The sequence below is a fragment of the Sparus aurata genome, chromosome 18 (assembly GCF_900880675.1).
Source record: "Sparus aurata chromosome 18, fSpaAur1.1, whole genome shotgun sequence".
Taxonomy (NCBI): domain Eukaryota; kingdom Metazoa; phylum Chordata; class Actinopteri; order Spariformes; family Sparidae; genus Sparus; species Sparus aurata.
In genome coordinates this window covers 22,515,240-22,536,840 of record NC_044204.1, presented here as the reverse complement: position 1 = coordinate 22,536,840, position 21,601 = coordinate 22,515,240, and the positions used below count along the sequence as shown (strand labels likewise).

At 41.0% G+C, this 21,601-nt stretch overlaps 4 protein-coding genes across 6 annotated transcripts in view; 2 read left to right on the top strand and 2 right to left on the bottom strand.

Moving 5' to 3' along the window:
* Nucleotides 1-25: 25 nt before the first annotated feature.
* On the bottom strand, nt 26-2,054 carry LOC115569258 (UPF0461 protein C5orf24 homolog). 2 transcript variants are annotated; one of them, XM_075488156.1, is made up of 3 exons: nt 1,803-2,054; nt 1,620-1,639; nt 26-1,532 (listed from the first exon to the last, which is right to left on the bottom strand). In XM_075488156.1, exon 3 carries the CDS (start codon nt 1,527-1,529, stop codon nt 891-893), a length of 639 nt encoding a protein of 212 aa, XP_075344271.1. In that variant the 5' UTR covers nt 1,530-1,532; nt 1,620-1,639; nt 1,803-2,054; the 3' UTR covers nt 26-890. The 2 variants fall into 2 exon arrangements, with proteins under 2 accessions (XP_075344271.1, XP_075344270.1); XM_075488155.1 differs by lacking the exon at nt 1,620-1,639 and having other exon boundaries at nt 1,803-2,051.
* A 319-nt stretch (nt 2,055-2,373) lies between these two features.
* On the bottom strand, nt 2,374-8,230 carry atp5po (ATP synthase peripheral stalk subunit OSCP). The gene is made up of 8 exons (XM_030397266.1): nt 8,155-8,230; nt 5,679-5,807; nt 5,343-5,393; nt 5,145-5,255; nt 4,640-4,769; nt 3,021-3,133; nt 2,779-2,865; nt 2,374-2,632 (listed from the first exon to the last, which is right to left on the bottom strand). The coding sequence occupies exons 2-8, from the start codon at nt 5,703-5,705 to the stop codon at nt 2,522-2,524; spliced, it is 630 nt and encodes a 209-aa protein (XP_030253126.1). The 5' UTR covers nt 5,706-5,807; nt 8,155-8,230; the 3' UTR covers nt 2,374-2,521.
* Nucleotides 8,231-8,393: 163 nt separating this feature from the next.
* Nucleotides 8,394-12,139, top strand: LOC115569257 (serine/threonine-protein phosphatase 2A catalytic subunit alpha isoform-like). Its single transcript, XM_030397264.1, has 7 exons — nt 8,394-8,920; nt 9,393-9,602; nt 9,733-9,906; nt 9,986-10,075; nt 10,773-10,934; nt 11,052-11,170; nt 11,278-12,139. The coding sequence occupies exons 1-7, from the start codon at nt 8,819-8,821 to the stop codon at nt 11,348-11,350; spliced, it is 930 nt and encodes a 309-aa protein (XP_030253124.1). The 5' UTR covers nt 8,394-8,818; the 3' UTR covers nt 11,351-12,139.
* Nucleotides 12,140-13,090: 951 nt separating this feature from the next.
* sfxn1 (sideroflexin 1) overlaps nt 13,091-21,601 on the top strand; it is a 9,593-nt gene continuing 1,082 nt past the window's right edge. Inside the window, exons 1-11 of one of the 2 annotated variants that reach the window (XM_030397404.1) lie at nt 13,091-13,219; nt 15,497-15,666; nt 15,751-15,921; nt 17,104-17,202; nt 17,314-17,389; nt 17,726-17,811; nt 18,486-18,613; nt 18,736-18,785; nt 19,060-19,109; nt 21,217-21,264; nt 21,480-21,601. The exon at nt 21,480-21,601 is cut by the window's right edge and continues 1,082 nt beyond it. In XM_030397404.1, the coding sequence (XP_030253264.1) occupies nt 15,503-15,666; nt 15,751-15,921; nt 17,104-17,202; nt 17,314-17,389; nt 17,726-17,811; nt 18,486-18,613; nt 18,736-18,785; nt 19,060-19,109; nt 21,217-21,264; nt 21,480-21,576 (969 nt within the window). In that variant the 5' untranslated portion in view covers nt 13,091-13,219; nt 15,497-15,502 and the 3' untranslated portion in view covers nt 21,577-21,601. Of the gene's footprint in view, nt 13,220-14,539; nt 15,174-15,496; nt 15,667-15,750; nt 15,922-17,103; nt 17,203-17,313; nt 17,390-17,725; nt 17,812-18,485; nt 18,614-18,735; nt 18,786-19,059; nt 19,110-21,216; nt 21,265-21,479 lie in introns of those variants that run through there. The other variant, XM_030397405.1, reaches the window with a different exon arrangement.

The window sequence follows — 21,601 nt, the reverse complement described above, 5'->3', positions numbered from 1 at the left end:
GACACGCTTTCGATTTGACAGGAAATACTTCTGTGGAAAAGACTATTTCTTTTATTTTGGTTTCACATACAGCACATAAGCAATTAATACATATTCCACAAAGCTTTTTTTTTTCTTTTCTGTTTCATGAAGTCATTTTTTCTTCTTCTAACGAATAAGGAGAACAACATACATGTAAATCTGGAAGTGCTTGTTAAGTGAGTTCTGTGGACAAAAACACGCCGTTACAGTACAGAATCAAAACTATATTCACAGAGTGCAGAAATAACAAGTGCTTAAAAGAATAGTATGCGTTGAGTTTTACCAGGTCAAGCAAATCTTTAAAAATGTATCACTGTGTTCCCATTGTAGGCATGACGCTAGGATAATATTACAAATTAAAACATGTATATAACTGGACAGCACAGAAAGGACAGCTACACATCCACATATTTATTCTCAGGAAAAAAGCTGATTTACTTGGCCGGTTGTACTAAAATGCAGTTTTTATAAATGTAGAAAATGTCACACGAACCTGGCCATAGAAATATTAAAGCAGAATAAGAGAGTGTCACAATTCAGAGGAACAAAATGCTTGAGGGGGGACAGAGATCCGCTCCCTAGAGAGGTTTGAAATGCAAACTGGTAAATACATTTTTGCCTATATCGATCAGTGTGATTAATTCGTATGCATGCATCTCTGCCAAAGTGGAATAACATACTAATTCAGTCATTTATTATGAGAGGATGAAGACAATGTCAAACACTGTACAATGAAAACTCAGTCAGAGCAGTTTTCTACATAATGAAAAGTTCTTTGCTCCACCACTTGAGAGAAATTGTGTTCCTCAGCATCCTCTTGCTCATGCACGCAAATGTTTTCTCGAACACTAGAGAGAAAAGCAGAAGAACTACTCGCTGGTTTCATCCACTTTGCCAGTGGGCTCACAGAGGGGTCTTTTCTCCATCGTGGTGTATGGAAAAGGAGGAACATCACAGCTAGTGAAGTCCAGTTTCTTGGGAACACCGCAGTTGCTAAAGTCAAGCTTCTTGAGCCGGGCTAGACTCTTGATGCTGCCGGGGGGGCGTCCAGGGCTGACCTTATATCCTGCTGCTTTGGTGGTACCAAGGGGCCTCCCCGGGCTAGTTTTGAAACCGGCTGCCCTAGTTGTTCCCAGTGGACGTCCAGTGCTTGTACGGTAACCAGCTGACTTTGTGGTACCCGATGGCCTCCCTCTCCGCCCTGACTTCGCCATGCCCTTCTTCTTCTTAGAGCTGTCTGGCCCTGCAGGCTCAGTGCCCCTGATTTTCACCATCTGAGGCCCGAAGTCACTCTGGGCATCTTGAAGTTGACATGCCATGACTTTGTGCATGCCCTGTGGCAAAGGGGCTAGGCCGGCAAGGGACAGCTGCAGACCAGGGGTTGTCTGAGAGGGGTAGAATTTGTTGGACTGGGTGCTACATAGATCAAAGTGGCTGGCAGGATGACAGTCCTCTGCCAGTCCACTCATACAATAGTCACTGTTGCTGCTGGTCACTTGATGCATCATTTTCTGTGGGAGTGCAGAGAAATATAAACATTAGGGAGCAACATGCACGCACACAAATACAAAGCTAAAGAGGCATTTTTAGGAGCTTACTTTTGGTGGAGCAAACAGGCCTTTTAGCGTTGCAACACAAAACACAAGTGATGACAAGACAAAGCCATGTCAAATACAGTCGTGGTTTGCAAAAAAACAGATGTCATGCCCAGCACTACACGCCTCATGTTTTCCTCCGGAAATGCTCAACTAATTTACGAAGGTAAAATGAATAGTTCGTACCTTATTTGTTGGTGGATGCTGGGCTGGAAAGGGTTAATGTCGAATCGCATACATTTTCCTTCTTTGGCAGCCACAACATCTTTGTGAAGGCGCTGCACGATCTACGCCCGGGCGTCCATCAGCACCGTCTTGAAGTGAGACTGCGATTTCTGCTCTTTATTTCATGTTCATTTAATCCTTTAAGCAGAGGTTTAGATGAGAGAGGCAGCCATTTTCGCCTGGAAAAAAAAATTAATAAAACAGGATGCGCTGACCACGCATGCGCACAGTGGCTTCCAGGAAACGCAGCAGCGGATCACCGTGTCACTCCGTGTGGTTATGCTACATTAAGACCATATTAAACAAAGAAGCATAATAATGGTAAAACGTGGGCCTGTAGCTGCGATACCAACAAGATTATTTATTGAAGCTCATCGAGTAACTACAATTACTTCACCGTCTACAGTTTCTCTGCTCAATTCAGTCGAGTTGCATGTGTATTGATCATTATCACTAGTCATTGTGAAGAAGTATGAGCATACAGCTGTCACAATTACAAAACATTCGATAACAACAACAACAAAGGCCAGTCTCAGTTTTTGTAATTTTTATTAACATCCATATGAACTTAAGCACAGACACTGGATTTATGGAGCACCTGCAGTGCTGGAACAGGTAGCAATATACATTTATCAGCGTTGGTCGCCTCCAATCTTTTGCAAAAATTAAGTCCACAGGACTTAAGTTTCCTTGATGAGCTTGGTCAGCTTCTGGATCTTTGTTTTGGTGGACATGTCCACGTACTTGTCTCCGATACTGACGATCATGCCACCCAGGATTGAAGGATCCGACTGTGAAGAGGACACAACGATTCAAATTATAGATCAAAATAACATTACTGCTGGAATTCAACCACCTTCACTTGCATTAAGATAAAATTACACCAACTTCAAAATGGTCATTGGTATGTGTGGGGGGTCATGAACTGACACTCTACCTTTGTTTCCAGCTTGATAGTTTCACCCTTCTGAAGGAAGCCATTGAGAGCTACTTTCAGCTCAGAAAGGCTAGCTGCATCCAAAGGCTGAAATGGATACACATTCATTGGTTGATTGTAAACATATTCACAGTGAAAATAATGCAATTAATTCCTTTAAAGTTCCTGACATGTAATAGGTACTGTTTATTTGAGGCGGAGATTCAACAGAAATACATAATTTATGTCCATCCATTTGATACCTGAGCAGTAGTGACAGAGCACAGGACCTCTCCACGGTGTGCACTCATCATCTTGCCAAAAGCAGTGATAACATCACCAGTAAGGGGAAGACGACCATTATCAGCCAAAACATCTGCAAAACAAAATAAGGGAAATGTTTGAGCAACATTCACTTTTTTGATCAATTGTATTTCCTACTGTTGGCCTTGAGTTGAGAAACATTATACAGTTAGACAAAATACAGTGTGCAGCACTCATATTGTAATACACCATTTTAAAATAAAAGATAGTCTTTGTGATTTCACCCAATTGGTCCAGCTTTATATGTTTTTCATATGTTTCTCAAATTAAGAAACATGCTCCAGAATTTATTTACACCAATATATCAATATAACTCTAATTCTGATGTGGACATGCATTGTGGAGCTTACAACTGGCCATTTGAATAGGTTTTTTAATCAACATTATTGATGTGAGGATAATTTTTTACACAACTATATGTCTCCTGCTAAACTGGAAACCTTGCACAACGTGATTAATTCGTGCTGTCAAATCGTCCAAAAAATAAATAAAACAAAACAGAAACTGACCTCTACACAGACTGTAAGACTAAAATGCAAAACATTGGTACAATGGTAGCATAGTCACAAAGTTTGACGATCCTTAGCTCCCTATGACCTTCATAGGTCCTTCAGAGCTTGTAGGATCCCAAGAAAGTGAGAGAGCTGCAGTAAATTTCAATTTGAGAGTGTACCTATAAACTTGACTATACAAACCGCAGAAGCATTTTATGATATGTGAGGAAGTGTATCATCATAAAAAAATTACTGTGATGCTGCAAAGATACACTAGTCTACATATCTTCTTCTCTAGATTTATGAAAACATGTTTGTTTGGTAGTGACCCTGACAAATATATCAATCATGATTTCAGTTTTCAATGAAAAAGAAATAATCGGGAAGCTAAAAAATTAAATAACTCCCAGATATGGTGAATAATATTGAAATCATAATATCTGCCAAAGTAGGCATTACATTTTTTTTATCATGTAGCTCTACTATACAGTCTGGACAAAACAATTAAGCAGGAATAGGTTTTAATATTGAACTGCACAAAATGGTTTTCTTATGTTGCTTACATCTTCAGAAAATAAGACAGAAAGGTTTGTGTATAGCATTATACATATAAGTCTGAATCACATTTAAATTTGGCACCAACTATAAAAACCCAACTTGTTAGTCAGACCCTAAATGGGAACAATTGAATGAAAACATGATGGAATTGCATAAACAAACCTAAGAAAGTAACAGCCTGTTAAATGTTCTTTACTTTGACTACTTTTTATTACAACAATTACTTATTCGTATCTGGTATGTGTTGGTGGACCACTATCCTTTGAGGGAAATGGTAAGGAATACTGTGTTACTTCCAGTACTTACCTCTACTGACCTTTCAAATAGGCTTTAACTTATTTTGGTTTTATGATGATGTGTATGGACACACTGCACTCACATATACACTAAACACTCACAGAGCCTACTATGGTCTACTTGGCTACGATTAGGATAATGCCATGTTGACAAACAGACCAAACATGTAGCAGAAATGAGGAAACTTAGCCTGGTCACTGATCACTCACTGATGAGGTTGATGGTCATGGGTGAAACCTTAGCCTTTGTAAGAGCGTCACCGAAAGTCTTCTGCTTGATGCTGCGCTTTACATGGGGATTCATTACAATACTGGAAAGTGTGGGGTCCTTGATCAGGGTCTGAAAAACAAAACGGCACACGACAAAGGGCAACTGAATTTAAGCGCTAGGAGAATGGTAGGTTGAGGTGCAACAGCATGGATTAGCAAAACAGGACACTGATCCGATCATTAATCCAGTGCTTGATTCCTTAGATATACAGCTATTTATCTTCATCACTTTGGGATGAAATGTTGAGGAAAACACTGCTTTAGTCATCCACTGACCTCTTCATCTTTTGATTACAATTAAGTGTAATACTAACAACATCGAGGGTCTAACAACATGTGGGCTATATAAATAAAATTAATTTGATTTGATTTATTTATTGATTTATTGATTTATTGATTTATTGATTGATTGATTGATTAATTAATTAATTAATTAATTACTTACAGAGACTTTTCCCAGCTCCTGCTCCACTTGGTCCAGTTTCTTCTGCTTGCTGGCAGCTGAGAACAGAGCGGTGGCATAGCGGCCCTCCACTCCATAAACCTGGATGGGAGGCTTCAGGGACATAAACACACAGATTAATTAACGCTACTTATGTTACAATCTTTGACGTTATGCTTCGTGCAATATGACGTTATTTACCTTGATCAGTTTTGAAACAGGTCTGACCACAGACGTGCTGAACTGACGGACCTAGAAAAGTAAAACAAAGCATGACATAAATACAGATAAACCAGAACTTGAGCTGATGCACTTCAGGCACGCTCTGTACGATTTACGTTAAAGACAGCTAGCTTCTAGGCTAGCACGTTAGCAGTCATTCAAGTGCAATGCTTCGTGTGAATTTGTTCGACATTTAGCTTTTCCTCCTGCTCTCCAGAGGGAATGCAACACTGTATACATTTCTAAAGCTGTTAAATGTTCGGTCGGAACAATCATGAAATGATTAAAAATCAACAAAATCATTGAATGTCTTACCTGCTGCCCTAGCATGTGTGCTGCCATTTTCTCCTACAGCTGTCCAGAGTAGAACGAGCGACTGCGCATGTGCATTTGAGAGGAAGGCGACTGGCTGTGGGTAATGTAGTCTTTTTGGTGTAGTTCACTCTGACAGCGGATATATCGGACATACAAATGACTTTGACAGGTCAAAAAATGTCTATCTGAATGGACAAGCATAGATGTTTAGAAATGCTGAAAATGTGTCTTTACAATGTCATTAAGTTGAAAACACCGCATGAAATCATTGTTCTGTTTTGTTTTTAAAGATAGAGCTAACATATAGGCTACTTATTGTGTATTTTGTCATTATTTATGTCTGAACACTGGCATGTGTCTGAGGTTTGTGTCAGTTTTCTGTGGCAATATAATCACAATAGAAAAGAAGTCTTCAACAGATGCTTGACCAAACAAGGAGCACACTGTTATTATTTAGTTATAGCCAAGGGCACCTGTGGCACATTCCCCTCATTTTTAAGATACGGATATGCAATACAACCAACTCTTTGTTCCAGATACAAATGCTGACCGCTACTTAGCCATGTTACAAAATAACAAGCATTACAAATATCTCTTTCACATAGTTTAAACCCATTTCAACAAAACTTACTGAGTGGTGTACTAGTCCTTTAATTTATTGGTGTCCTGTCTGCAACACACACAACTTCAAAGCCTCAAAATAAGATTGCATAGATGTATTCTTTTCCTTTTTATATCAATGTTTGTTTTTAATATTCTGTGATATTATGTGGTGATATTACTCTGTGATTTTATGCTTTTATCCTATGTAAGGTGACCTTGGGTGACTTGAAAGGCGCCATCAAACAAATAAAATGTAAAAAAAAAAAAAAAAAAAAAGTATTATTATGGCTGGCCAAATAGCTGATGACATTGGACACCTCTCATACAAGCCCTTCAACAATATTTAAACAACTAAATTAAGACAACTAGGTAAAGAGGTATGTGACAAGTATCTAGAAACGTTCAAATGTTTCTTTGAAGCTGCATATATGGATTTCTTTTGAGGCCACATTGTCAGTTTACATGTCCAGAGAACAAACATTCATTTGGAGTAAAGCACTGAATATTCCTTCTCTTTTAAACTATCTCTGGTGTGGTCTTCAGCAACTCCTAAGAAAATGTGTGTTACTACTTTCCTTGACTTTCCTCAGTATCCAGTTACTTCATGGTGAGCTGTTTGGTGCAGGGCAGCACAATGGACAGTTTATGATGTTTATGATCTGATTTGTAGTATCTAAAAACCAAAACAAGTAATGAAAAGAGTAAAGTGGTATTTCTCTGTGAGTTTGTCATAATTACTAAAAAAATACTTGTTGATTTTAAAAGAAAAAAAAAACAAAAAACTTTTAGCTATGGCCATACTTTCTGTTACAGGTTGCTCATCCACTTGTCTTCATATCTAAAATAAGGAACCAGTTATATCAGTACTTTGTTTTAAGCTAAATTTAGAGTTGGTTTTAGGTGTAATTATTAGCCAAGTTTAATAGCTTATTATTTTTCATGCCTCAAAACTGCCTTCCACAAAATGAAAAAAATAAATAAAAATCTAACTAGCTATAAACCAATCATTGTTTAACTAAGTTATCAATAATGGCCTGATCTGACTTCTGAGCTAACTAGTTAGCTAACTTTAAAATGGCTGCTTGGCTTAATTATTAGCTACATTTTACTAGCATATGGTTTTCCATGAGCCTCTCACAGCCACCCACAAAATGTAAAAAGGAAAATATTGTTACCTACTAGCTAACTACCTCACTATTACCCTAGCATTAATTACTACATTGCATCCTGATTTGACAGCTGAAGCTAGTTAGCTTCAAAGAGAGCATTTTTGGCTCAGTAATTAGCTACATTTCAATATCTTATTGTTTTCCATGAGTCCCAAAACTGCCACCCACAAAATGTAAATAGGCATATATGATAGCCCACTACAGTTAACTAACTAGCTATTAACCTAGCATTAATTACTTGAGTTAACAAGATAGCTAAGCTAGCTAGCTAACCTAGCTTTAAAAGGGCCATTTTAGAGTTGATGTTTTTATTAGCAACAATTGGCTACACTTTATTAGCATATGGGTTTCCACAAGCCTCTCAACTGCCTCATACAAAATGTAAATAGGCAAATACCATAGTTCACTGTATATGACTTACAAGCTATTAACCTAGCATTAATGACCCATATTAGTGATCTGATTTGACAGCTAGCTAACTAGCTAGCTTTGAAAATATTATTTTAGAATTGCTGTTTATTTGGCATGATAATTAGCTACACTAATAGCTTGTGGGTTTCCATGAGCCCAAAAAGTGTCACCCATAAAATGTAAATAGGCACACACAATTTTAAATATGTATCACCTCTGTGATATATTATATAACCTATCATTTACAGTTAGGTTACCATGTTACTCACCGACTAAAAAGTTAGCTAACTAACCTGTCAGTGTGTTGTTTTATTTTTGGCGACGTTGCTGTTCAACCGTTGGTCCTAACTGTTGCCGTTTCTTCCAGCAGAAGGCGGACCCAACCAGCAACATCACTTTTTTAAATAACCAACATTAATACAAAACACACTAACAACGTCAAATAAGATAAATACAGCTTAAAAACCTTTTAATTTCAATCGCTTCAAATTATAATAACAAGGCGGTTACACTCCCCCCTGAAGGGTCCGCCGGGGCTGCCATGACGTAAACATGATTTGTTGCTCAGCCTCGCTTTGGACCACAGTTGGCTGGGGTGGGTCTGTAATATCTCCGAGATAACGTTCGTTTTATCGGGCTTTGCGACATTATCGAGTCACCTTGGTCGTCCAACAAGGAGCGGTACATAATCTCTGTACGATGTGAACTAAACAGTTTAGTCCCTACCGACCTGCAGGGACGCAGAGCCGTTGACGCATTTGATCTCGCGGAGCGCACACACAGAAACACACACACACGCGCGCACATACAAGCTGCGAATGACCAGGGAGCCCGCGAGGACGAAGCGTAGCCGGGGCCATCGAGACGTGACCGAATAGCGAGAGGTTTTCCCGAGGATTTCTAAAAAAAAAAAAAAAAAAAAAACTAGTCGGCTCGCTAGCTGACAGCAACCCAGCCATGGACGACAAGTCATTTACCAAGGAGCTGGACGGATGGATTGAACAACTGAACGAGTGCAAACAGCTGTCAGAGAATCAGGTCAAAGTCCTGTGTGAGAAGGTAAGGTTTGCGCAGAGCTGTTAGTCATTAGCTCGCTGTAATGCTAGCGGACCGTTATCTGTCACACCTCCTGCACAGCAGTACAGCCTGGACCAACGTCAGCTAATGCATGTGGCCTTGCTTTGGAGCACACCATTTGGCTGCTGCTGCTGTTGCTGGTGCTGCATGCAGTACATTGCTATGGGAAACCGCTCGTCAAGAAGATGGAGGGGCATGGCTGCAAATATGTCTTCCCTAGCTACGCCCACTCCTGGTACCTCTTCAGCATTGGAGTGCACTGGCACCATAACAGTATAATACTCTGATACAGCTTTCCCTGGATGTAAAAGGATGAATATTCAGTGTTTATGTGTTTTTCTTTTTATCAAGGCTTGGTGGGGGGGGGGCAATGCCCATTTTGTACTCCCACACTGCACCACTATTAATCAATATCATCCTGTGTTTTCTTTTTGTTTTTTATTTTCCAATTAAGGCTAAGGAAATCTTGACAAAGGAGTCCAATGTGCAGGAGGTGAGGTGTCCGGTGACAGTCTGTGGAGATGTCCACGGCCAGTTTCACGACCTGATGGAGCTGTTTAAGATTGGGGGGAAGTCCCCAGACACAAACTACCTCTTCATGGGAGACTATGTTGACAGAGGCTACTACTCTGTGGAGACAGTTACTCTCCTGGTTTCTCTTAAGGTAAAAGAAGAAAAACAAATGGCCACTGATGCTGCTACTGATGCTGTAGCATACAAAGTATGTAGGAAAAAGACAATGTTTATGCCTGAGTATTCCTGCGTTTTGTTCATAAATACATGTTTGTTTGTAGGTAAGATTTCGTGAACGAATCACAATTCTCAGAGGGAACCACGAGAGCAGACAGATCACACAGGTGTACGGCTTCTACGATGAGTGTTTGAGGAAATACGGAAATGCCAATGTTTGGAAGTACTTCACAGATCTCTTTGACTATCTGCCCCTCACCGCACTGGTAGATAACCAGGTAAGGTTGTGTATGCAGATGTGGCACGGGATGATAGATATATGTAGTCTGTCAATTAATTTCTCTTTTTCTCTGTAAGATTTTCTGCCTCCATGGAGGATTGTCCCCTTCGATAGACACACTGGAACACATCAGAGCGCTGGATCGCCTGCAGGAGGTTCCTCATGAGGTAAATTCAGTCAATTTGTTGTTTTTTAGGAAGACTTTTTAAAACTTTGGCCACCTAACTACAGATGTAAAATAGCATTATGATTCATTCTGGTATTTTTGCTCATGTTTTATCAAATTGCACTGTCCCTTCCTCAATAAACTGAGCTGAGCTAAGTTTAAATTTGACATTAGAGGAACCTCTCTTACAGGACCTTCTAGGTGATTACGTTATTCTGTCCTTTACTTTCATAACATATGGATGTCAAAAAATTTAGCAGTATAATCGTGCATGTAGCTGCAAGGATGCTCCAAAGAATTTTACAATATTAAACAAGTTGATCCAAAGAAAAAAATCAGCAACAATAATAATAGTTGAGCAAATAGATCATATAAAATGGGCTTTTAGCAAATACGCCGAAAAAGGAACAGGATCTGGCTTTTCAGATGTGAATATTATATTTGTATCTGTTTTTCCTTGTGTTCAATGATACTGAACTATTGAATATGTCAACTTGAGCATTGGAAAACTGACATTTTTCCCAATTTCATGACAAATCATAGATCAATAAATACATTTGGAAAATAATCAACAGATTGATGATTGCCGTTTTATCAAAGTCTAACTTTCCTGTATCCCGAAGCTGTAGCGCTACATGTTGTATAGATTTTTGCATGTCCAACAATGAAACAACATCGATGTTTCTTCCATGTTTTAGGGTCCAATGTGTGACTTGTTATGGTCAGACCCAGATGATCGCGGCGGCTGGGGAATCTCACCCCGTGGTGCTGGTTACACCTTCGGGCAGGACATCTCTGAGACTTTCAACCATGCAAATGGCCTCACTTTGGTTTCAAGAGCCCACCAGCTGGTGATGGAGGTACTTTAACTTTGTTTATCCACTGTCACCTGTTCTGTTGTTTCCTTGGAGACACTGCAAGATGCAGCTTTGTCATCACATGGTGTGAATTTATAATAATATAACGTCCTGATCTAGGGTTACAATTGGTGCCACGACCGCAATGTAGTGACGATCTTCAGCGCACCAAACTATTGTTATCGATGTGGAAACCAGGCAGCAATCATGGAACTTGATGACACGTTGAAATACTCCTTGTAAGTAAAGTTTAAGCATCTATTTTTTTGTCTGGACCTTTGGCTCTGTCTGTGAATAATTTTCAAAATGAAAGTTGATAATGAGTCCTACTCTCTGTTTACTTTAGCCTACAGTTTGACCCTGCACCACGCAGAGGAGAGCCCCACGTGACGCGGCGTACACCAGACTATTTCCTGTAAAGATGGCTGGTGAGGCTACACAGTGGCTTGAGAAAAGAAGTATTCATAACCCCATGGACCAAAAAAAGAAAGTGTGCCATAATCACAATGAAATACAAAACTATCACATCACAGCTAAAGACCACCGTCCTTTCAACTTTATCCTCTCTGTGCATGATGTTTTTATTGCTAGAAAATGATTGCTACTATGAACAATACTGTCACAATACCCTGCTGGTTTGTCAGGAATCATGAATAAAAATAATGCTGAGAAACTAAATGTAAGTAATCTTTGTGTCAGGCTGTTAATGATGACCAGAGTGTGTTTCCATATACAGTATGTACGCTGCATCTTTCACGTGGCATGGCCTCAATTCAGAAGTTGCAGTAGATCTAATGTGAACTCTTTTTTTTTTTTTTTTCTTTTTTGTAACTGAAGCGCAGGAGTTTATTTTGTGAAGTGAGATGATAGGGTTAGACGTCGGATATGAATCTGTTCTCTTTGCACTTTTGTATTTGATTTTTATCACATGGCACTGACAGACTGTGTTCTTTTTATACCCTGTCACAGTGTAAGTAGCTCTCTCTCTCTCTCTCTCTCTCTCTCTCTCTCTCTGCTCTGCTGTCTCTTATGGGAGATAATGTAATTCATTTAAGTAGGCAATATCGGTACAAATGACATCAAATGTATAAATAAAAAAAAAAAAGAAAAATTAATATAACTTAATGTTTTGCAGCCACAGCTATAAGAAATAAAGACTGAAGTTTCTTCGTCATTTATTCCCTCCGTCAAGGAGGTTATGTTTTTCACCCATGTCTGTTTGTTTGATTAAACAAAAACTACTCAACTGATTTCCATGAAACTTGGATTGAGGATGGGTCACTGCCCAGATTAGACTTCATTAGATTTGGTGCGGAGCCGGATAACGGGACGAATCCAGAAATGTTTTTCGTCATTTTCCTGAAATTCTCAGTGAATAAAGCCTGGATCTTGACGTACTTCAACATCCATGTTTTTGGCCCTTGAGATCACACGTATTAAGGATAATTCTATCGACAACAGAGTAGAATTTGCTGTAGATAAATGCTGATGTTTGGTCTTGGCAGAGGTATGCGCTCTATTGAGTGCCAGTCCAGTTTCCTCTCGGTACAGTTTGTGACTTTCTTCTCTCTCACCGGTCACCACTAGATGGACACAAACACCCAGAAACAGCTCTGATGATCAACGCTGACAAGCCTTCTGTTTTTTTATTCTCATTCCAGACATCATGAGTTTGAAAATGAAAGGAAGCAAGGCAAAGCCACAGGGTACTAATTTTGCCTTTAATTGTATTTTGTTCTATGGCTGTACCTGTAAATCAATGAATGCTTTGTCTGTGTGAAGGGACATTTGCTTTTACACCAGATATCAGTTTTGCCTGTTAATATGAGACTGGCGTACGTGTGTGTGTGTGGAGATAGAAAGTTTTACCAGTTATTAATGATTTACTGTCTGTGGATCAACGCTGAGGAAATGTCACAGCATTACCGGAAGTAGTGCGCAGCTCTCTCCTAAACAATAAAGCATCAATTTCACGCACCACGTAAAATTGAACTTAATTTGTCCCCTCTGATATTTACCCGATGTTTTCACTGTTTTGCAGAAAGGTAGAAAAACATTAGGCGTGTTCAGAGCGTTTCTCCTGTTTGTTTGCCTATCAGTGCGAGCCTGCTCTTCCCCGGTGTGGATGAGTGCTTTGAGGCAGGACTTTTATTTTGTAGGGGAGCTTCCTGGCGCTGGCGGATGATCCTCCGTGTGCTGTGCTGGCGCGCTGACACTGCTGCATGTAAAATTAGCTGGCTGCAGCCTTTCAGGGACACCTCTTGCGGACCGCCGGAGCCCTCAGTGCAGTAAGTAACCTGCCCGTGTCTTCAAAATGGATCCATCGAGCCTTAAGAGGAGCAGCGATCAGTGTGCGTGTTTGTGTGTCTGTGAGTGTGAGTGAGGAAAGTGCCATTAGACGGCTCCTGCTGCAGAGAGCCTGCCGGCTGGATGTGTGGATGTGGCAGGCTGATACTAGTTGAATCTGGGGCGCACAGCTGGACAATTATCGGGGTTGGACAGATGTGTCTAATTGATCGTATTTTTTATTTATTTATTTTTAATTCAGATACTTGGGGTTTTTTATTGTTTGGCGAGGGTCTGATCGCTCTGCTTCGGATGCAGAAAACACCTCCAGTCACAGTCCAGATCTGACTGGTCTACGTCGGGCTGAACAATTAACCGTATCCAGTCACAGAGCATGTTTACCCTGCGACCACTGACAGACAGCAGCCTTTTGTATTTTTTTTTCTCCCTCTCTCTTCTTCTCCCCACAGTGTGTTATTGAGCTTAAAAGATCAGTTTAGATGCTGCTGCTGCCGCATCAAGTATTTCACATAAATGAGTGCGGGGAGATGTGAATTTCAGGTTAATGTGTAGCCATGCAGGCCGCCTTTGATTGGCTGGGAGTGAGGGGCAGAAGCGGATGAGGGGTTTATAGATCAGAGGCCGCGTCAGTCCAAAGTTCAGTCCTCTGATATCACCTTCATTTCACACGAAATTAACGCGATTAATTAACAGGCTTCGGGAGCAGGAAGCGCCCCTGCAACCACTGCTCACACCAGCTCCTGCTGTGATTTGGTGTTTTTATCGGAGGAGCTCAGAGAATAAAGGGATGTTGTGTTGTCATCTCGTGAGAGGCCCCGTGGAGTTTAATTCAATTTAAAGAGACAGCACGCCGCCGGCAAATAAGACACATCTTTTTTCCTTTTTTTCTTGTTTTCTTGTCAATCCCGCAGCCATCTTTGGTGCAATTTCAGGTGGAGTTTCATCATACTGCTGCTGCTGCTGCTGCGAGTCCTTACCTTGACATTGTTGTCTCCCAGTAGTTCATGTGGAGCAAATGGTTAAAAACCAGATCAGATGGGTTACATGGAGCCACACACAGGAGGGACATGGAGCATGCTGCATGCACATCCACAAAGCGGATGTTTTTTTAGTAGTGCAGGGTCTATTCAGTGCAAGCCAGTCTTATCTGGTTTGGGGTTGTGAAATCATAGATTTCATAGTCATAAATGCACAAGGTTTGAATGAACAAGTGGTGGTGATGTATGAATGAGTATTAAACCCAACCAGGGCACAGCTTACTGTGCTTTGCTCACTTTGCCCTGATGCAGTCTCGAGTAAATGGCTGAAAATAATAAATACTTTGTTCAGCTTTGTTCACACGCTGCTGTTCAGCCGCCTTTTGGGGGGGGTTGGTGTGTGCCCATAATGGGGCTTTGCAGTTTAGTGCTTCACAACCCCTTGTGTCAGGTCAGCCGTCACCATGGAAACTATATGCTGAATAAGCAGCATGGCGGTCCAGAAAAGGGGGGACTTTATTTTCAGGAGCCCTCCTCCTGCCACTTGTGTGTGCAAAAGGCAACAAGAAGCGAAGGGGCTGTAAGTCCCCGGGTGAGAGCTGGACCAGGGCCCAGGAATCCTGCAACACTATCAGTCGGTATCAACCCGGTTAAATGCAGCCATGAAACACAATCTAGAGCAGTGGTTTTCAAACTTTTTTGGAACACCAAAGGGACAGCCAAAACCTCCAGATATACTCGTAGTCATATCCTTACAGAATAAGCCTCTTTAACATGTGTTATCCAACCACTCTGTTAATGTTTATTTTTGTGTCTACTAGTACCAAAATTGGACAAACCATGAATTAATTATTGACAAAATGATTCAAGAATTAATGTGCGATCAATGTTCTCCTTGTTATCCTCCTTCACACTGGCTGCCAATCAGGGCCTTTGATGTGACACACTCGAGTGAAAGGTGAAATACCGGGGTTCCTTGGAAGGTTTTTAAATATTTTTTAAGGGTATAGAATTTTGCCGCTATAATATATAAATAAAAAACAAATCTATTACTGCTTGTATAGTTGTATATTGTAAGATTAATGTATGGTTGTATCAGAATCCTGCCTCTAGATAGCTAGCAGTCAGATATTAATGCTCCTGTACAACTTTAATTCAGCAGTGCTGTTCCTGTTTCCATTTATTTACTCTGAACCTGAACCTTAAAGCATCTTTCCCGACATACTCTTGTGCACTGATAAACACCTGATGTGATTTTTGTAACACTTCTTCTTTCCCCAGATAAACATGGCAGCAGAGCTTTCCACTTCCATAAACATCAAGGAGCCCCGGTGGGACCAGAGCACATTCGTAGGTCGGGCTAAACATTTCTTCACCGTCACAGACCCCAGGAACATCCTCCTCACCAACGAACAACTAGATCATGCACACAAAATCATCACCGACTACAGGTAAACCAGAAGCAGTTCACCTGTAACAGACTTTACATTCAGGTCTCTCGAGTTTGCTTGACTGTTACTTTTGCTTTCTCTCAGACAAGGCGTAGTCTCTCCCGGACTGACGGAAGATGAACTTTGGAAAGCCAAGTATATCTTTGACTCTGCTTTCCATCCCGACACCGGTGAGAAGATGATCCTGATTGGCCGCATGTCAGCGCAGGTCCCGATGAACATGACGATCACTGGATGCATGATGTCGTTTTACAAGTAAGACCTTGAAGGTTTTATTGTCAGATTGTGAATATAGATTGAACTCCATGTTCTATCTTTGCTGAAACTATTATCAGTACAGGCATTTTTCCCCAGAAGACATTTCACAGTAGGAAAAACAAAGGTGCTGCTTCAGTTTCAGGGTCCTGACTCTCTGTCACACTTGAACCTTGACACTTGATTTAAATGAAAAGTAGATCAGTTACTAACAGCTTTAAACAAAAATTCTTTTCTTTCTTTTCTTTTCTTTTCTGTTATTTGCACACACAAAAGATTCGATTATTAAAAAAATAACAGAGGTCAAGGAGAGGTCATCAGGCTGATACAACAGACCCCCTCCTCCATTACAGAAACAAACAAAACACAAAAAACAGGAGAAATGTATGTAACATATTTTGAAAAATGCAACCAATGCCAAATAACAAAACACCCAATAATAAATATGATAAAATAGACTTTTGCATTTTTACGTATTATTAAAGGACATCTGTTAAAAGGAAACTATTTGTTTCAGCCTAGCGACCCATATTTTCTTAATCATTTAAAGGTTTATTTGGACCCTTTCCTTCCGTGTTTTATTGGTTATTGTGTATGTAAAAGATCTTTAAAAAGTAAAAAAAAAAGGTCTATAGTCCGCATCAACAGAAGCTCCTCTTTCTGACAGAAAACACTGCTCCTGGAACGCCTCATCAATAGTCTCACCTTTAATTCTGTGACTTTGTGACATCACACTGTGTCATCATGTCATACATTTGAATAATGTATGCCTAGCAGCTCCTTTGTCATAAGAATTAATTTAGCACAACTGCTCTGTTGCTGTTAGCGGTGCTGGCTCAGGCTTGAGTGAGCTGACCAATCAGAGCAGACTGGGTATTCAGGAGGGGAGGGGCCTTAAAGAGACAGGAGCTAAAACAGAGCTTCAGACAGAGGGGAGAATACAGAGCTGCAGCACTGGACAGTATGAGGAAACTGATGTGTTTTTTGAGCATTAACGCATTTAAACACATTTAATTAGTAACATAAAATAAAATGTTGAACATATTCAGTGTTCATACTTTCTAACATAAACCAAAGAATCCAGCCTTCATTTTTCACAGTAAAGCTGATGGAAATAGTCTTTTCTTCCGTGGAACCTCTGCATGTCCGTACTTATCAAGCCTTTTCTTTGCAATCTTGCAGGACGACTCCGGCCGTGGTGTTCTGGCAGTGGATCAATCAGTCTTTCAATGCAATAGTCAACTACACCAACAGGAGTGGCGACGCTCCAATCACAGTCAGGTAAGACACAGACACCTTGGCATAGACACTGGCTCATATTATTAACCCTTTAATTCAACACTTGCACAGTTTTCTTTCACATGACATGACCGGTGCCTCTTTTGTTTGCAGTCAGCTTGGCACAGCTTATGTGTCTGCCACCACAGGGGCAGTTGCCACCGCTCTAGGACTAAATGCACTAACAAAGGTATCGGTTCATCTAACCCCATTCTACATCTCATTTTACTGTATCGACCTCATCCTCATGGGGGTGCTGACATACAGTTAGCCATGCTCAAGTGGTCTCTTTGTAACAAAAGAGCTGTATTATGTACAGGGCCATGGCCTGAAATCAGCATGTTGTCCTGCCAGGTATAATAAAGACTTTGTGTTAAACTTCCTGATGCATGGTAGAAAAGCTGCCTTTTATCTGAAATATAAGTAGCAGTAACCTCAGACCTCCAGTAGTCTGAGAGGTCACATTGGCTGTGCTGTCAGGGTTCAGCAAAGCCAAGTGATTCATTTCTTCTCTCTCCTGCTGTAGCACATCTCCCCCCTGATTGGGCGGTTTGTTCCTTTTGCTGCTGTAGCTGCTGCTAACTGTATCAACATCCCGCTGATGAGACAAAGGTAAGGCAGCACTCAAAGCACATCATTATTTTTAAGCATTTCGACATTAGACAATGGGTTTGACCTTGAGAAGACTAGACACTATGGGTGAAAATGTCCCGAGAAACACAGACTTTCAGAAGGGGCACTTAAACCCAAAAATGAAATATATGTGTTTTTCCTCTTAGCTTCAGTGCTATTTATCCAACAAGGTTGTTTTGATGAGAGGCTAGCTAATGCCTTGGCCACACAACAGGGGGTCATACATGACAAGATCACACACGCAAGATGTGACGCGGATATGAAGCAGTCCAAGTTGTTTTTGCGCTGATTTTCAGCGGAAAAAATGAGGAAGAAAAAAAGAGAAGAAAGTGGGTGATCGACACGACAAGTTCTGCTGATTATGATTTAGGGAAAGAGACATTTCTGTTGAGTGTTTCAAATGTATTTCTGCGCACTTTGAGCACATCATGCCAACTGCCATCTAGTTCCATTATATTCCAGCGAAGGCAAACATCTCCAACGGTGATTTCTCCAAAACTCAGCAAATTACGCAAAACAATCCAGATAGATAAATAGCACTGCAGGTAAGAGGTAAAATATAGTATTTCTTGGAGTGAACTGTTCACTTAAGGCCTTTCCTCAGGTCAGTTAGTTTCCTCTGACTTCATTTATTTTTGCTTTCCTGTCTTCAGAGAACTTCAGCATGGCATTCCCATAACAGACGAGAATGACAACCGGTTAGGAGAGTCGACGAAAGCTGCAGAGCAGGCCATCTTTCAGGTCGTCGTCTCCAGGATCCTCATGGCTTCTCCAGGAATGGGTATGAATGTCTTTGTATCATCAGTCCAGTTCGTCACCTGCTCATGGCATCATTCAATTAAAAAGAAGTCAAAATGCAAGTTCAAACCAACTTTTTAAAAAATGTTTACATTTTCTTTCCAGCCATCCCCCCATTTTTAATGAACCATTTGGAGAAGAAGGCCTTTCTGAAGGTAGGCATATATCTGACTCATCCTTTAAGTAGGCTGCATTCGTTGCAGTGACCTCGACAATATCGGCTTCATCATCATAGATTAAAAATACTGTGATGGTCTGCGTTAAATGGAGGGAACCTCGTGTCCCACGCTGCGCCTGCCACTCAGTTTTCTTTTTGTAATCACACATCAGAGGCATGAAAAGCACTGAGGACATGAGGCCACTCTCGTATGGGAATTCTCCGCTGCTTTTGTGCCCCCTCATTGGTTTTTTTCTGCCTGGTCTTTTCAGAAGTTCCCATGGATGAGTGCACCTATTCAAGTCGGCCTGGTGGGATTCTGGTGAGTTGTCAGAGATGGTCCACCTGATAAGCGGCCATGTGGAATTCCTTTGAAATGTCAACCTAGTTTTACACTACAAGGATTTGAGGTGTCATTAATCCCAAAATTTGTGTCACTTTAAATGTTGCTGTCTAAGTTATTGTGAAGTATCGTCAGAGGAATGCGTTTGTTAGATGTGTTAGTTTCTTAGGTAATATGATGAAGCTCTCGGAGCCCGTCCCACTGTAATTCAATGCCAGCTTTTCTGTGACTTCAGGCACCTCAGTAATTCAGTTACACTATAAGAAAAGTGGTATTCTTTATCAGCGGGCAGAGTTGTACACCGATTTATCCTGCCCTGTCATCCTCTGAAAACTATCCACATATCCTCCCTCGTGTTTTGCCAATGTTTCCTGCCTCCCGTGACCTCAGAGCGACCAAATTAAAATCATGTGTAACATTCCTGCACGTCAGCAGTGGTTGGAGCAGCACACCCCGCCAGCTAACACACACACACACACACACACACACACACACACACACACACACACACACAGGAGCAGACCTGTTGTCGAGTGGGCCTATACATACAGTACCACTGGACGATGTACATTTTCATGAATTATATAACAAGGTGGTCCGATGTTTGCCTCCGTGGAATTATTTTTATTTAATAAGATTTGTCAGCTATTCAGGTAATGGAATTACATTAGCTGACAATCTAAGCGTGTTACTAGCAAGGCTAACAGTGCAGCTCTATGGATGGCAATGTTAGCTTGTGCACCACTTGGTGGTCGTTCACGTTTGTGTTTGGAGCTGTCCATCTGTGACTGGATTAACCGTGACACTTGTTAATACATTAACAGTGGTTAATCCAGGATTTTGTAATTTCTGCCAAAATTCAACAACTCATTCATACCTTACAAAGATCTGAATGGCATCTCTCTTCTGTACCTTAATGCAGCATCCTGAGACGTTCCGCACAAAGTGACACATTTTAGACGTGTCCGTTTTATCATATTGTTTTTGAAGTTTTATAGTAGATTTATGTAAACAGTTGGAGACTATGGTAGAAATAGGTGTCTGTACTGGGATGAAATGCCAAAAACATTCTGAAGATCCTTTTTTCAAGGCAAGGGTGACATTCAGAAGGATCCATCGGACCGATAAGTGTTTAAAATATGACATTATGAACCTTCACTGTGGACTAACTGACAACTACACGTGTCAATTCACTGGAGCGCCACATAGAGTTACTTTGACCTCAGCCTGGTGAGTTTCAGGACAGTTCTCAGTGAAAGTCTTGGATCATTATAAACCCTCTGCTGAGTGTTTTATTATATTTTATGAGCAACATACACACCTTAGTTGTTAGTTGCGGTTTCATTAGTACACTATCACAGAGCTGTTTCGTGAGCTGATAAAGCAGGTGCACTCTTATGTTGCAACTTTTCGATTTGCTCCTGTCCTGCAGCAGTCAGTATTCAGATGATAATGCCCATCTGGTGTGTTTGGACACGGTTGGTGTAAACTGTGTTGTGGTGCCCCGACACCATGTGGCATCCATCCAGAGGGTGGCCACGTTGTTCTGTGAGTGCATTAAACAGCAAACTTACTAAGAATTGAATTATTAAATTATCCCAAGCATCTTTTTCTGCATTATAATTTCTCAAAACAAGAGTTGTCACATCGATGCATATCGGGCATCATATTGCTGATAATATCGGCCCATTGTGTATCGGTCGAGCTCTACTCTAAACTAATATGGTGAATGTGGTCAACGTCAGCTTGGTAACATTTTTGGGCTGCTGTTAGCACACTGATATAGCATGTAGCTCAAAGCACCAGTTAGGCACTTATTACAGCCAAACAGTCAATCAATACTCAACCAACACTCATCAATACGATCAGAAAAACCTGTATCACAACAATATCACTTTTATGCCTTGAATGAGCACAACACCGGTTTTAAAGCACACACACATGACCCAGCTTGCTCTGACCGAACTGTTGAATTGAATCTCTCTCTTGAACATTGGGTGTGTTTAGACAGTCAGTTGACGTCAGAACAGGAAGCTCTGCACTGTCCGTCTGTGTAATTCATAGATCTTCTGTATCTCTTTTACAGCCTGGTGTTTGCCACGCCACTGTGCTGCGCATTGTTCCCTCAGAAGAGGTGAGTGAAACGTTCAAAGTTGACACTGAGATAGCAGCACCTAGTCAGTCAGAGCCACAGAACCTTGTCTCTTCCTTAGCTGAGTATCTGCAGAGTTTGCACAATTCTCTTCTGCCTGAAAAGTTGCATAATACGCCGCCTACAGTTAGTGTGTGTGTATGTGTGTGTTTGTCCTATTAACCCCTTCATGTCTCCCATCCCTCCCCCTCTTGCAGCTCTAGGTCAGTCAGCCGCTTGGAGCCGGAGCTGCAGGAGAAAATCCGGGCCAACCACCCCGGAGTGGAAAGGGTCTACTTCAATAAAGGGCTATGAGCGTGCGGCCCCCTCATCCAAACAC